Source organism: Telmatherina bonti, assembly GCF_933228915.1.
Source record: "Telmatherina bonti genome assembly, chromosome: 4".
NCBI lineage: Eukaryota > Metazoa > Chordata > Actinopteri > Atheriniformes > Telmatherinidae > Telmatherina > Telmatherina bonti.
This window is the reverse complement of record NC_136622.1, coordinates 40146574-40163590: the sequence shown is the minus strand read 5'-3', so window position 1 is coordinate 40163590 and position 17017 is coordinate 40146574. Positions and strand designations below refer to the sequence as shown.

Below are 17017 nucleotides of genomic sequence, written 5' to 3'. Positions count from 1 at the left end.
CACCCAGACACGTTACAGTCACCTGGAAAACAAACGCACCCAGACACCTTAAAGTCAGTCTGGAAAACAAACGCACCCAGACACGTTACAGTCAGCCTGGAAAACAAACGCACCCAGACACGTTACAGTCAGCCTGGAAAAGAAACGCACCCAGACACGTTACAGTCACCTGGAAAAAAAACGCACCCAGACACGTTACAGTCAGTCTGGAAAACAAACGCACCCAGACACATTACAGTCACCTGGAAAACAAACGCACCCAGACACGTTACAGTCACCTGGAAAACAAACGCACCCAGACACGTTACAGTCACCTGGAAAACAAACGCACCCAGACACGTTACAGTCACCTGGAAAACAAACGCACCCAGACACGTTACAGTCACCTGGAAAACAAACGCACCCAGACACGTTACAGTCACCTGGAAAACAAACGCACCCAGACACGTTACAGTCACCTGGAAAACAAACGCACCCAGACACGTTACAGTCACCTGGAAAACAAACGCACCCAGACACGTTACAGTAAGTCTGGAAAACAAACGCACCCAGACACGTTACAGTCACCTGGAAAACAAACGCACCCAGACACGTTACAGTAAGTCTGGAAAACAAACGCACCCAGAAACGTTACAGTCACCTGGAAAACAAACGCACCCAGACACATCAGAGTCAGCCTGGAAAACAAACGCACCCAGACACGTTAAAATCAGTCTGGAAAAGAAACGCACCCAGACACGTTACGGTCATCTGGAAAACAAACGCACCCAGACACCTTAAAGTCAGTCTGGAAAACAAACGCACCAAGACACATCAGAGTCAGCCTGGAAAACAAACGCACCCAGACACATTACAGTCAGTCTGGAAAACAAACGCACCCAGACACGGTACAGTCACCTGGAAAACAAACGCACCCAGACACGTTACAGTAAGTCTGGAAAACAAACGCACCCAGACACGTTACAGTCACCTGGAAAACAAACGCACCCAGAAACGTTACAATCAGTCTGGAAAACAAACGCACCCAGACACGTTACAATCAGTCTGGAAAACAAACGCACCCAGACACGTGACAGTCAGCCTGGAAAACAAACGTACCCAGACACGTTACAGTCAGTCTGGAAAACAAACGCACCCAGACACATTACAGTCAGTCTGGAAAACAAACGCACCCAGACACCTTAAAGTCAGTCTGGAAAACAAACGCACCCAGACACATCAGAGTCAGCCTGGAAAACAAACGCACCCAGACACGTTAAAATCAGTCCGGAAAAGAAACGCACCCAGACACGTTACAGTCACCTGGAAAACAAACGTACCCAGACACGTTACAGTCACCTGGAAAACAAACGCACCCAGACACGTTACAGTCAGTCTGGAAAACAAGCGCACCCAGACACATTACAGTCAGTCTGGAAAACAAACGCACCCAGACACGTTACAGTAAGTCTGGAAAACAAACGCACCCAGACACGTTACAGTCACCTGGAAAACAAACGCACCCAGACACGTTACAGTAAGTCTGGAAAACAAACGCACCCAGAAACGTTACAGTCACCTGGAAAACAAACGCACCCAGACACATCAGAGTCAGCCTGGAAAACAAACGCACCCAGACACGTTAAAATCAGTCTGGAAAAGAAACGCACCCAGACACGTTACGGTCATCTGGAAAACAAACGCACCCAGACACCTTAAAGTCAGTCTGGAAAACAAACGCACCAAGACACATCAGAGTCAGCCTGGAAAACAAACGCACCCAGACACATTACAGTCAGTCTGGAAAACAAACGCACCCAGACACGGTACAGTCACCTGGAAAACAAACGCACCCAGACACGTTACAGTAAGTCTGGAAAACAAACGCACCCAGACACGTTACAGTCACCTGGAAAACAAACGCACCCAGACACATCAGAGTCAGCCTGGAAAACAAACGCACCCAGACACGTTACAGTCACCTGGAAAACAAACGCACCCAGACACGTTACAGTCACCTGGAAAACAAACGCACCCAGAAACGTTACAATCAGTCTGGAAAACAAACGCACCCAGACACGTTACAATCAGTCTGGAAAACAAACGCACCCAGACACGTGACAGTCAGCCTGGAAAACAAACGTACCCAGACACGTTACAGTCAGTCTGGAAAACAAACGCACCCAGACACATTACAGTCAGTCTGGAAAACAAACGCACCCAGACACGTTACAGTCAGTCTGGAAAACAAACGCACCCAGACACGTTACAGTCAGTCTGGAAAACAAACGCACCCAGACACGTTACAGTCAGTCTGGAAAACAAACGAACCCAGACACGTTACAGTCACCTGGAAAACAAACGCACCAAGACACATCAGAGTCAGCCTGGTAAATAAACGCACCCAGACACGTTACAGTCACCTGGAAAACAAACGCACCCAGACACGTTACAGTCAGTCTGGAAAACAAACGCACCCAGACACATTACAGTCACCTGGAAAACAAACGCACCCAGACACGTTACAGTCAGCCTGGAAAACAAACGCACCCAGACACGTTACAGTCACCTGGAAAACAAACGCACCCAGACACGTTACAGTCACCTGGAAAACAAACGCACCCAGACACGTTACAGTCACCTGGAAAACAAACGCACCCAGACACGTTACAGTCACCTGGAAAACAAACGCACCCAGACACGTTACAGTCACCTGGAAAACAAACGCACCCAGACACGTTACAGTCACCTGGAAAACAAACGCACCCAGACACGTTACAGTCACCTGGAAAACAAACGCACCCAGACACGTTACAGTCACCTGGAAAACAAACGCACCCAGACACATTACAGTCACCTGGAAAACAAACGCACCCAGACACGTTACAGTCACCTGGAAAACAAACGCACCCAGACACATCAGAGTCAGCCTGGAAAACAAACGCACCCAGACACGTTACAGTCACCTGGAAAACAAACGCACCCAGACACGTTACAGTCACCTGGAAAACAAACGCACCCAGACACATTACAGTCAGTCTGGAAAACAAACGCACCCAGACACCTTAAAGTCAGTCTGGAAAACAAACGCACCCAGACACGTTACAGTCAGTCTGGAAAACAAACGCACCCAGACACGTTACAGTCAGTCTGGAAAAGAAACGCACCCAGACACGTTACAGTCAGTCTGGAAAAGAAACGCACCCAGACACGTTACAGTCAGTCTGGAAAACAAACGAACCCAGACACGTTACAGTCACCTGGAAAACAAACGCACCAAGACACATCAGAGTCAGCCTGGAAAATAAACGCACCCAGACACGTTACAGTCACCTGGAAAACAAACGCACCCAGACACGTTACAGTCAGTCTGGAAAACAAACGCACCCAGACACATTACAGTCACCTGGAAAACAAACGCACCCAGACACGTTACAGTCACCTGGAAAACAAACGCACCCAGACACGTTACAGTCACCTGGAAAACAAACGCACCCAGACACGTTACAGTCACCTGGAAAACAAACGCACCCAGACACGTTACAGTCACCTGGAAAACAAACGCACCCAGACACGTTACAGTCACCTGGAAAACAAACGCACCCAGACACCTTAAAGTCAGTCTGGAAAACAAACGCACCCAGACACGTTACAGTCAGCCTGGAAAACAAACGCACCCAGACACGTTACAGTCAGCCTGGAAAAGAAACGCACCCAGACACGTTACAGTCACCTGGAAAAAAAACGCACCCAGACACGTTACAGTCAGTCTGGAAAACAAACGCACCCAGACACATTACAGTCACCTGGAAAACAAACGCACCCAGACACGTTACAGTCACCTGGAAAACAAACGCACCCAGACACGTTACAGTCACCTGGAAAACAAACGCACCCAGACACGTTACAGTCACCTGGAAAACAAACGCACCCAGACACGTTACAGTCACCTGGAAAACAAACGCACCCAGACACGTTACAGTCACCTGGAAAACAAACGCACCCAGACACGTTACAGTCACCTGGAAAACAAACGCACCCAGACACGTTACAGTCACCTGGAAAACAAACGCACCCAGACACCTTAAAGTCAGTCTGGAAAACAAACGCACCCAGACACGTTACAGTTAGTCTGGAAAACAAACGCACCCAGACACGTTACAGTCAGTCTGGAAAAGAAACGCACCCAGACACGTTACAGTCAGTCTGGAAAACAAACGCACCCAGACACGTTACAGTCAGTCTGGAAAACAAACGAACCCAGACACGTTACAGTCACCTGGAAAACAAACGCACCAAGACACATCAGAGTCAGCCTGGAAAATAAACGCACCCAGACACGTTACAGTCACCTGGAAAACAAACGCACCCAGACACGTTACAGTCACCTGGAAAACAAACGCACCCAGACACGTTACAGTCACCTGGAAAACAAACGCACCCAGACACGTTACAGTCACCTGGAAAACAAACGCACCCAGACACATTACAGTGACCTGGAAAACAAACGCACCCAGACACATTACAGTCACCTGGAAAACAAACGCACCCAGACACGTTACAGTCACCTGGAAAACAAACGCACCCAGACACGTTACAGTCACCTGGAAAACAAACGCACCCAGACACGTTACAGTAAGTCTGGAAAACAAACGCACCCAGAAACGTTACAGTCACCTGGAAAACAAACGCACCCAGACACATCAGAGTCAGCCTGGAAAACAAACGCACCCAGACACGTTAAAATCAGTCTGGAAAAGAAACGCACCCAGACACGTTACAGTCACCTGGAAAACAAACGTACCCAGACACGTTACAGTCACCTGGAAAACAAACGCACCCAGACACGTTACAGTCACCTGGAAAACAAACGCACCCAGACACGTTACAGTAAGTCTGGAAAACAAACGCACCCAGAAACGTTACAGTCACCTGGAAAACAAACGCACCCAGACACATCAGAGTCAGCCTGGAAAACAAACGCACCCAGACACGTTACAGTCACCTGGAAAACAAACGCACCCAGACACGTTACAGTCACCTGGAAAACAAACGCACCCAGAAACGTTACAATCAGTCTGGAAAACAAACGCACCCAGACACGTTACAATCAGTCTGGAAAACAAACGCACCCAGACACGTGACAGTCAGCCTGGAAAACAAACGTACCCAGACACGTTACAGTCAGTCTGGAAAACAAACGCACCCAGACACATTACAGTCAGTCTGGAAAACAAACGCACCCAGACACCTTAAAGTCAGTCTGGAAAACAAACGCACCCAGACACATCAGAGTCAGCCTGGAAAACAAACGCACCCAGACACGTTACAGTCACCTGGAAAACAAACGCACCCAGACACGTTACAGTCACCTGGAAAACAAACGCACCCAGACACGTTACAGTCACCTGGAAAACAAACGCACCCAGACACGTTACAGTCACCTGGAAAACAAACGCACCCAGACACGTTACAGTCACCTGGAAAACAAACGCACCCAGACACCTTAAAGTCAGTCTGGAAAACAAACGCACCCAGACACGTTACAGTCAGCCTGGAAAACAAACGCACCCAGACACGTTACAGTCAGCCTGGAAAAGAAACGCACCCAGACACGTTACAGTCACCTGGAAAAAAAACGCACCCAGACACATTACAGTCAGTCTGGAAAACAAACGCACCCAGACACATTACAGTCACCTGGAAAACAAACGCACCCAGACACGTTACAGTCACCTGGAAAACAAACGCACCCAGACACGTTACAGTCACCTGGAAAACAAACGCACCCAGACACGTTACAGTCACCTGGAAAACAAACGCACCCAGACACGTTACAGTCACCTGGAAAACAAACGCACCCAGACACGTTACAGTCACCTGGAAAACAAACGCACCCAGACACGTTACAGTCACCTGGAAAACAAACGCACCCAGACACGTTACAGTCACCTGGAAAACAAACGCACCCAGACACCTTAAAGTCAGTCTGGAAAACAAACGCACCCAGACACGTTACAGTCAGTCTGGAAAACAAACGCACCCAGACACGTTACAGTCAGTCTGGAAAAGAAACGCACCCAGACACGTTACAGTCAGTCTGGAAAACAAACGCACCCAGACACGTTACAGTCAGTCTGGAAAACAAACGAACCCAGACACGTTACAGTCACCTGGAAAACAAACGCACCAAGACACATCAGAGTCAGCCTGGAAAATAAACGCACCCAGACACGTTACCAGTCACCTGGAAAACAAACGCACCCAGACACGTTACAGTCACCTGGAAAACAAACGCACCCAGACACGTTACAGTCACCTGGAAAACAAACGCACCCAGACACGTTACAGTCACCTGGAAAACAAACGCACCCAGACACGTTACAGTCACCTGGAAAACAAACGCACCCAGACACGTTACAGTCACCTGGAAAACAAACGCACCCAGACACATTACAGTGACCTGGAAAACAAACGCACCCAGACACATTACAGTCACCTGGAAAACAAACGCACCCAGACACGTTACAGTCACCTGGAAAACAAACGCACCCAGACACGTTACAGTCACCTGGAAAACAAACGCACCCAGACACGTTACAGTAAGTCTGGAAAACAAACGCACCCAGAAACGTTACAGTCACCTGGAAAACAAACGCACCCAGACACATCAGAGTCAGCCTGGAAAACAAACGCACCCAGACACGTTAAAATCAGTCTGGAAAAGAAACGCACCCAGACACGTTACAGTCACCTGGAAAACAAACGTACCCAGACACGTTACAGTCACCTGGAAAACAAACGCACCCAGACACGTTACAGTCACCTGGAAAACAAACGCACCCAGACACGTTACAGTAAGTCTGGAAAACAAACGCACCCAGAAACGTTACAGTCACCTGGAAAACAAACGCACCCAGACACATCAGAGTCAGCCTGGAAAACAAACGCACCCAGACACGTTAAAATCAGTCTGGAAAACAAACGCACCCAGACACGTTACAGTCAGTCTGGAAAACAAACGCACCCAGACACGTTACAGTCAGTCTGGAAAACAAGCGCACCCAGACACATTACAGTCAGTCTGGAAAACAAACGCACCCAGACACGTTACAGTAAGTCTGGAAAACAAACGCACCCAGACACGTTACAGTCACCTGGAAAACAAACGCACCCAGACACGTTACAGTAAGTCTGGAAAACAAACGCACCCAGAAACGTTACAGTCACCTGGAAAACAAACGCACCCAGACACATCAGAGTCAGCCTGGAAAACAAACGCACCCAGACACGTTAAAATCAGTCTGGAAAAGAAACCCACCCAGACACGTTACAGTCACCTGGAAAACAAACGCACCCAGACACGTTACAGTCACCTGGAAAACAAACGCACCCAGACACGTTACAGTCAGTCTGGAAAACAAGCGCACCCAGACACATTACAGTCAGTCTGGAAAACAAACGCACCCAGACACGGTACAGTCACCTGGAAAACAAACGCACCCAGACACGTTACAGTCACCTGGAAAACAAACGCACCCAGACACATTACAGTCACCTGGAAAACAAACGCACCCAGAAACATCAGAGTCAGCCTGGAAAACAAACGCACCCAGACACGTTACAGTCAGTCTGGAAAACAAACGCACCCAGACACGTTACAGTCAGTCTGGAAAACAAACGCACCCAGACACGTTACAATCAGTCTAGAAAACAAACGTACCCAGACACGTTACAGTCAGCCTAGAAAACAAACGCACCCAGACAGGTTACAGTCAGTCTGGAAAACAAACGCACCCAGACACATTACAGTCACCTGGAAAACAAACGCACCCAGACACATTACAGTCACCTGGAAAACAAACGCACCCAGACACGTTACAGTCACCTGGAAAACAAACGCACCCAGACACATTACAGTCAGTCTGGAAAACAAACGCACCCAGACACATTACAGTCACCTGGAAAACAAACGCCCCCAGACAGGTTACAGTCAGCCTGGAAAACAAACGCACCCAGACGCGTTAGACACAACCTGGTCTATAGATCTATATTGTTACTGAATTATCGAGCAGCCCGTCAGGTGGTGCTTACCTTGTGCCCACCGTAAAACGCGATCTCCTCGGAGTTGGTGATGATGCGTGAGTGCATATGTCGTAGGTCCCCTTTCCTCTTCGCTTCCTCAGCCACCAGTTTCCCGAAGTGCGGAGAGCAAGATCGTAGGATTTTAGCGGTGAGCGCCACCACCATGCCAGCAATAGCTGCCGGCCACGTCGTGTTGGCTCCTGCGGGGTAGGATAGTAACGTTGTTTTAGTGTTCTGCGAGAGGAGATGTGGTTACATACGTTTCCCGTTAGGAGGCTTGGTTACGTTGTTTTAGGGTTCTGTAGGAGGAGACGTGGTTACGTACGTTTCCCGTTGGGAGGCTTGGTTACGTTGTTTTAGGGTTCTGTAGGAGGAGACGTGGTTACGTACGTTTCCCGTTGGGAGGCGTGGTTACGTTGTTTTAGGGTTCTGTAGGAGGAGACGTGGTTACGTACGTTTCCCGTTGGGAGGCGTGGTTACGTACGTTTCCCGTTGGGAGGCGTGGTTACGTTGTTTTAGGGTTCTGTAGGAGGAGACGTGGTTACGTACGTTTCCCGTTGGGAGGCTTGGTTACGTTGTTTTAGGGTTCTGTAGGAGGAGACGTGGTTACGTACGTTTCCCGTTGGGAGGCTTGGTTACGTTGTTTTAGGGTTCTGTAGGAGGAGACGTGGTTACGTACGTTTCCCGTTGGGAGGCGTGGTTACGTTGTTTTAGGGTTCTGTAGGAGGAGACGTGGTTACGTACGTTTCCCGTTGGGAGGCGTGGTTACGTTGTTTTAGGGTTCTGTAGGAGGAGACGTGGTTACGTACGTTTCCCGTTGGGAGGCTTGGTTACGTTGTTTTAGGGTTCTGTAGGAGGAGACGTGGTTACGTACGTTTCCCGTTGGGAGGCGTGGTTACGTTGTTTTAGGGTTCTGTAGGAGGAGACGTGGTTACGTACGTTTCCCGTTGGGAGGCGTGGTTACGTTGTTTTAGGGTTCTGTAGGAGGAGACGTGGTTACGTACGTTTCCCGTTGGGAGGCGTGGTTACGTTGTTTTAGGGTTCTGTAGGAGGAGACGTGGTTACTTACGTTTCCCGTTGGGAGGCGTGGTTACGTTGTTTTAGGGTTCTGTAGGAGGAGACGTGGTTACGTACGTTTCCCGTTGGGAGGCGTGGTTACGTTGTTTTAGGGTTCTGTAGGAGGAGACGTGGTTACGTACGTTTCCCGTTGGGAGGCGTGGTTACGTTGTTTTAGGGTTCTGTAGGAGGAGACGTGGTTACGTACGTTTCCCGTTGGGAGGCGTGGTTACGTTGTTTTAGGGTTCTGTAGGAGGAGACGTGGTTACGTACGTTTCCCGTTGGGAGGCGTGGTTCATTTTAAGCTAATCTGGAGCCAAACGTAGTGCGGATTGGGAAGAATGTAAAAAGTCTTTGGACTGAGACATTTGGCACCCCTATGACGTATGCAGCCGATGAATCCGAACTTGGAATTGTGCAGACCCTGAACTGGGACGCAGCCTGCTAAACGGCGCCGCTTTCCAGACAAAAGTCCGTTTTCCACTGTCATTATGAAGGGCAAACCCTTAAAATGAGTAAAATGCATCTAAAGTGATTTCAACAGTAAAATCCATCAGATCCACTTTGGTTTTCATCACCTGATCTCCTGCCTGAACGATCCGGTCCGGCAAAATAGAACAGTCATGTATTTTAGAGAAGCAGAAACCAGCGGTGCTTCTGGGACGCTTCATCGGGTAGAACCAGTCCAGTTGACTGGTGGGTGCGATCAGCTGCGACGGCGCTTCGGTGGAACTGAGGGGTCACCTTGTTGTGAGGCAGGGTTATGTACTTTTAGCATGTTGTGAGAGAAAACATGGCTACATCCTTTTAGCGTGACTTCAGAGGAAACAAGGCTAAGTACCTTTAGCGTGGGCGGTGCGCAGCAGCGTGTAGCAGGTGACAACCACGTCCAGAATGGGCTTGGTCAGGTTGGAGTACAGGTGTGCAACAGAGGCTGAAAACATGACAATGTCTTCAGTCAGAGACTGATCAGGGTTGGACAGACGGCCGTCCATGTTGCTGACACGGTAATAAGTCTGTGGACAGAGACAGGACTCGAGTGGTTTCCCAAGGACACAGGCAGGTACAGGATACAACACAGGTAAGGTGTGCAGGTGTGACAGATAAGAGTTACCTGGTTGGTGAAGTACAGTTGGTATGCGTGGTTGACCAATCGGCTCCTGAAGCTGAGGGCCAGCTGACCCTCCAAGAACCTGATAGCGCTGTTGATGAAGGTTGCAGGAACGGCAACCAGAAGCCATTTAGAGAGCTGCAGTATGAAGGCTCGGGGGTCCTTCTGCACAATACACCTGACAATCACACCTGAGGAGACCGTAACCATGGTTACCATTAGTGGTGGGAAATTGGACAGAAAAGTACCGGAAGTTTTTGATTCACCTTTTTAAAATCGATTTTTTTTGGTTAAAAATCTGTTTTTTTTAACAAATAAAATAAAAATGTTATTCTCATTAATGATCTTTTTACTCGTCTTCTTGGGCACTATAGCAGCAGAATGATGGTCTGGCTACATGTTTTTTCCTCAGTGAAATTAAGAAAATTGACGAGCAAAAAAACAGTTTTGAAAACAAAAAAAATGTACAGTCTAAAAAAAACAGCAATGTCAAAGAATTGTGACAATTGCAATTCAAATTGAATCGTGTCTGTGATGGCTGTGTCTACAGCCACACAGGTAGGAACGGGTGTGGAAAGTAAGAACAGGGGTGAACATGTAAGATTGACAGATAGGAATAGGTGCGGACAGACGTGAACAGGTAAGAACAGGTGTGCAGACCATCTAAAGAAGCGACATAGATGGACAGGAAGGTCCTGGACATCAAGGTGATGGAGTGCAGGGTGAGCAGGCCAAGTTCTTTACACAGTAACCGTGGAAACAGGAGCTTCAACAGGTGGGACAGTCTGAGGACAAAGTCTCTGTTCACTGACGGAGACCTGAAGACAAACACAGAGACAAGTGAAGACAGGTAAGACCAGATGGACTGGTGTCCCACTAAAACAAACTCACCTTCCAAGATTCTTTTTCTTCTTGACAACACTTTGGCCCACACAGCTGGCCGCACCAACAGGTGTTTTAGCTCCACCCCTATATCCACCTGCTCCAGTACCCTGAAACAACAAACACTTTCAGTACCCTGCAGACTGACCCTGTTGCCCACCTGTAGCCCACCCATCTCACCTGCAGCATCTTCCACACATAAGGGGACAATTTTTTTAAGACGTAGGCGGCGAGCAGGACCGCAGTCAGCTTCCTAAGCCTGAAGTTCCGCCTCACTTGAGCCGGCAGCTTCTCATAGGTCAGCTGCATGATGACGGGTGCTGACAGGTGTCCAATAAGAGCACAGAACAACCACAGGGCACCAAATCAAACCAGGAATTGTGAATATGGAAACATGCTGAACTCAGAGGCTGGCGCTCCACCTGCACACAGAGGAGAAAACCAATCCAAATTTTAGTCTGAACCAGGTTCAGTCCAAACCAGGTTTTAGTCCAAAACAGGTTTTAGTCCAAACCAAGTTCAGTCCAAACCAGGTTTTAGTCTAAACCAGGTTAAGTCCAAACAAGGTTTCAGTTCAAACCAGGTTTTAGTCCAAAACAGGTTTTAGTCTAAACCAAGTTAAGTCCAAACCAAGTTCATTCCAAACCAGGTTTTAGTCCAAACCAGGTTTTAGTCCAAACAGGTTTTAGTCCAAACCAGGTTTTAGTCCAAACCAGGTTCAGTCCAAACCCGATTGTAGTCCAAATCAGGTTGTAGTCCACACCAGGTTTTAGTCCAAACCACGTTTCAGTCCAAACCAGGTTTTAGTCCAAACCAAGTTCAGTCCAAACCAGGTTTTAGTCTAAACCAGGTTAAGTCCAAACAAGGTTTCAGTTCAAACCAGGTTTTAGTCCAAAACAGGTTTTAGTCTAAACCAAGTTAAGTCCAAACCAAGTTCATTCCAAACCAGGTTTTAGTCCAAACCAGGTTTTAGTCCAAACAGGTTTTAGTCCAAACCAGGTTTTAGTCCAAACAGGTTTTAGTCCAAACCAGGTTTTAGTCCAAACCAGGTTCAGTCCAAACCCGATTGTAGTCCAAATCAGGTTGTAGTCCACACCAGGTTTTAGTCCAAACCACGTTTCAGTCCAAACCAGGTTTTAGTCCAAACCAAGTTCAGTCCAAACCAGGTTTTAGTCCAAAACAGGTTTTAGTCCAAAACAGGTTTTAGTCCAAAACAGGTTTTAGTCCAAACCAGGTTTTAGTCTAAACCAGGTTAAGTCCAAACAAGGTTTCAGTTCAAACCAGGTTTTAGTCCAAAACAGGTTTTAGTCTAAACCAAGTTAAGTCCAAATCAGGTTTTAGTCCAAACCAAGTTCATTCCAAACCAGGTTTCAGTATAAACCAAGTTCAGTCCAAACCAAGTTCAGTCCAAACCAGATTTTAGTCCAAACCAGGTTCAGTCCAAACCAGGTTTTAGTCCAAACCAAGTTCAGTCCAAACCAGGTTTTAGTCCAAACCAGGTTCAGTCCAAACCAGGTTTTAGTCCAAACCAAGTTCCGTCCATACCAGGTTTTAGTCCAAACCAAGTTCAGTCCAAACCAGGTTTTAGTCCAAACCCAGTTAAGTCCAAACCAGGTTTTAGTCCAAACCAAGTTAATTCCAAACCAAGTTCAGTCTAAACCAGGTTTTAGTCCAAACCAAGTTAATTCCAAACCAAGTTCAGTCTAAACCAGGTTTTAGTCCAAACCAGGTTCAGTCCAAACCCGATTGTAGTCCAAATCAGGTTGTAGTCCACACCAGGTTTTAGTCCAAACCACGTTTCAGTCCAAACCAGGTTTTAGTCCAAACCAAGTTCAGTCCAAACCAGGTTTTAGTCTAAACCAGGTTAAGTCCAAACAAGGTTTCAGTTCAAACCAGGTTTTAGTCCAAAACAGGTTTTAGTCTAAACCAAGCTAAGTCCAAACCAAGTTCATTCCAAACCAGGTTTTAGTCCAAACCAGGTTTTAGTCCAAACAGGTTTTAGTCCAAACCAGGTTTTAGTCCAAACCAGGTTCAGTCCAAACCCGATTGTAGTCCAAATCAGGTTGTAGTCCACACCAGGTTTTAGTCCAAACCACGTTTCAGTCCAAACCAGGTTTTAGTCCAAACCAAGTTCAGTCCAAACCAGGTTTTAGTCCAAACCAGGTTTTAGTCCAAAACAGGTTTTAGTCCAAAACAGGTTTTAGTCCAAACCAAGTTCAGTCCAAACCAGGTTCTAGTCTAAACCAGGTTAAGTCCAAACAAGGTTTCAGTTCAAACCAGGTTTTAGTCCAAAACAGGTTTTAGTCTAAACCAAGTTAAGTCCAAATCAGGTTTTAGTCCAAACCAAGTTCATTCCAAACCAGGTTTCAGTATAAACCAAGTTCAGTCCAAACCAAGTTCAGTCCAAACCAGATTTTAGTCCAAACCAGGTTCAGTCCAAACCAGGTTTTAGTCCAAACCAAGTTCAGTCCAAACCAGGTTTTAGTCCAAACCAGGTTCAGTCCAAACCAGGTTTTAGTCCAAACCAAGTTCCGTCCATACCAGGTTTTAGTCCAAACCAAGTTCAGTCCAAACCAGGTTTTAGTCCAAACCAAGTTCAGTCCAAACCAGGTTTTAGTCTAAACCAGGTTAAGTCCAAACAAGGTTTCAGTTCAAACCAGGTTTTAGTCCAAAACAGGTTTTAGTCTAAACCAAGTTAAGTCCAAATCAGGTTTTAGTCCAAACCAAGTTCATTCCAAACCAGGTTTCTGTATAAACCAAGTTCAGTCCAAACCAGATTTTAGTCCAAACCAGGTTCAGTCCAAACCAGGTTTTAGTCCAAACCAAGTTCAGTCCAAACCAGGTTTTAGTCCAAACCAGGTTCAGTCCAAACCAGGTTTTAGTCCAAACAAAGTTCCGTCCATACCAGGTTTTAGTCCAAACCAAGTTCAGTCCAAACCAGGTTTTAGTCCAAACCCAGTTAAGTCCAAACCAGGTTTTAGTCCAAACCAAGTTCAGTCTAAACCAGGTTTTAGTCCAAACCAAGTTCAGTCCAAACCAGGTTCAGTCCAAACCAGGTTTTAGTCCAAACCAGGTTCAGTCCAAACCAGGTTTTAGTCCAAACAAAGTTCCGTCCATACCAGGTTTTAGTCCAAACCAAGTTCAGTCCAAACCAGGTTTTAGTCCAAACCCAGTTAAGTCCAAACCAGGTTTTAGTCCAAACCAAGTTCAGTCTAAACCAGGTTTTAGTCCAAACCAAGTTAATTCCAAACCAAGTTCAGTCTAAACCAGGTTTTAGTCCAAACCAAGTTCGGTCCAAACCAGGTTTTAGTCCAAACCAGGTTCAGTCCAAACCAGGTTCAGTCCAAACCAGGTTTTAGTCCAAACCAGGTTCAGTCCAAACCACGTTCAGTCCAAACCAAGTTTTAGTCCAAACCAAATTCAGTCCAAATCAGGTTTTAGTCTAAACCAGGTTAAGTCCAAACAAGGTTTCAGTTCAAACCAGGTTTTAGTCCAAAACAGGTTTTAGTCTAAACCAAGTTAAGTCCAAACCAAGTTCATTCCAAACCAGGTTTTAGTCCAAACCAGGTTTTAGTCCAAACAGGTTTTAGTCCAAACCAGGTTTTAGTCCAAACCAGGTTCAGTCCAAACCCGATTGTAGTCCAAATCAGGTTGTAGTCCACACCAGGTTTTAGTCCAAACCACGTTTCAGTCCAAACCAGGTTTTAGTCCAAACCAAGTTCAGTCCAAACCAGGTTTTAGTCCAAACCAAGTTCAGTCCAAACCAGGTTTTAGTCCAAACCAGGTTTTAGTCCAAACCAGGTTCAGTCCAAACCAGGTTTTAGTCCAAACCAAGTTCCGTCCATACCAGGTTTTAGTCCAAACCAAGTTCAGTCCAAACCAGGTTTTAGTCCAAACCCAGTTAAGTCCAAACCAGGTTTTAGTCCAAACCAAGTTAATTCCAAACCAAGTTCAGTCTAAACCAGGTTTTAGTCCAAACCAAGTTAATTCCGAACCAAGTTCAGTCTAAACCAGGTTTTAGTCCAAACCAAGTTCGGTCCAAACCAGGTTTTAGTCCAAACCAGGTTCAGTCCAAACCAGGTTCAGTCCAAACCAGGTTTTAGTCCAAACCAGGTTCAGTCCAAACCACGTTCAGTCCAAACCAGATTTTAGTCCAAACCAGGTTCAGTCCAAACCAGGTTTTAGTCCAAACCAAGTTCAGTCCAAACCAGGTTTTAGTCCAAACCAGGTTTTAGTCCAAACCAGGTTCAGTCCAAACCAGGTTTTAGTCCAAACCAAGTTCCGTCCATACCAGGTTTTAGTCCAAACCAAGTTCAGTCCAAACCAGGTTTTAGTCCAAACCCAGTTAAGTCCAAACCAGGTTTTAGTCCAAACCAAGTTAATTCCAAACCAAGTTCAGTCTAAACCAGGTTTTAGTCCAAACCAAGTTAATTCCAAACCAAGTTCAGTCTAAACCAGGTTTTAGTCCAAACCAAGTTCGGTCCAAACCAGGTTTTAGTCCAAACCAGGTTCAGTCCAAACCAAATTCAGTCCAAATCAGGTTTTAGTCCAAACCAAGTTAATTCCAAACCAAGTTCAGTCTAAAGCAGGTTTTAGTCCAAACCAAGTTCGGTCCAAACCAGGTTTTAGTCCAAACCAGGTTTCAGTCCAAACCAGGTTTTAGTCCAAACCAAGGTCCGTCCAAACCAAGTTCCGTCCAAACCAGGTTTTAGTCCACACCAAGTTCAGTCCAAACCCAGTTAAGTCCAAACCAGGTTTTAGTACAAACCAGGTTTTAATCCAAACCAGGTTTTAGTCCAAACCAAGTTCAGTCCAAACCAGGTTTTAGTCCAAACCAGGTTTTACTCCAAACCAGGTTCAGTCCAAACCAGGTTCAGTCCAAACCAGGTTTCAGTCCAAACCAAGTTCAGTCCAAACCAGTTTTTAGTCCAAACCAAGTTCAGTCCAAACCCAGTTAAGTCCAAACCAAGATTCAGTCCAAACCAGGTTTCAGTCCAAACCAGGTTTCAGTCCAAACCAGGTTTTAGTCCAAACCATGTTCAGTCCAAACCAGGTTTTAGTCCAAACCATGTTCAGTCCAAACCAGGTTCAGTCCAAACCAGGTTCAGTCCAAACCAGGTTTCAGTCCAAACCAAGTTCAGTCCAAACCAGTTTTTAGTCCAAACCAGGTTTTAGTCCAAACCAGGTTCTGTCCAAACCAGGTTTTAGTCCAAACCAAGTTCATTCCAAACCAAGTTCATTCCAAACCAAGTTCAGTCCAAACCAGGTTTTAGTCCAAACCAGGTTTTAGTCCAAACCAGGTTTTAGTCCAAACCAGGTTCAGTCCAAACCAAGTTCAGTCCAAACCAAGTTCAGTCCAAACCAAGGTTTAGTCCAAACCAAGTTCAGTCCAAACCAAGTTCATTCCAAACCAAGTTCAGTCCAAACCAGGTTTCAGTCCAAACCAGGTTTCAGTCCAAACCAGGTTTTAGTCCAAACCAAGTTCAGTCCAAACCAGGTTTCAGTCCAAACCAGGTTTCAGTCCAAACCAAGTTCAGTCCAAACCAGGTTTTAGTCCAAACCAAGTTCATTCCAAACCAAATTCATTCCAAACCAAGTTCAGTCCAAACCAGGTTTCAGTCCAAACCTGGTTTTAGTCCAAACCAAGTTCAGTCCAAACCAGGTTTCAGTCCAAACCAGGTTCTGTTCAAACCAGGTTTTAGTCCAAACCAAGTTCAGTCCAAACCAAGTTCATTCCAAACCAGTTTCAGTCCAAACCAGGTTTTAGTCCAAACCAAGTTCAGTCCAAACCAAGTTCAGTCCGAACCAAGTTCAGTCCAAACCAAGGTTTAGTCCAAACCAAGTTCAGTCCAAACCAAGTTCAGTCCAAACCAAGTTCAGTCCAAACCAGGTTTCAGTCCAAAC

General features: G+C 46.5%; 1 protein-coding gene across 1 annotated transcript in view; it reads right to left on the bottom strand.

The window, feature by feature from the left end:
• The window catches only part of abcd1 (ATP-binding cassette, sub-family D (ALD), member 1), a gene marked incomplete at its 3' end in the record, with an annotated part of 300493 nt that overhangs the window by 263228 nt on the left and 20248 nt on the right, over positions 1–17017 (bottom strand). The window contains exons 2-7 of the mRNA XM_079238616.1: positions 11294–11535; positions 11123–11223; positions 10892–11049; positions 10235–10422; positions 9962–10136; positions 8074–8264 (exon numbers count right to left, since the gene is read on the bottom strand). Of these exons, the coding sequence (XP_079094742.1) occupies positions 8074–8264; positions 9962–10136; positions 10235–10422; positions 10892–11049; positions 11123–11223; positions 11294–11422 (942 nt within the window). The 5' untranslated portion in view covers positions 11423–11535. The remainder of the gene's footprint in view (positions 1–8073; positions 8265–9961; positions 10137–10234; positions 10423–10891; positions 11050–11122; positions 11224–11293; positions 11536–17017) is intronic.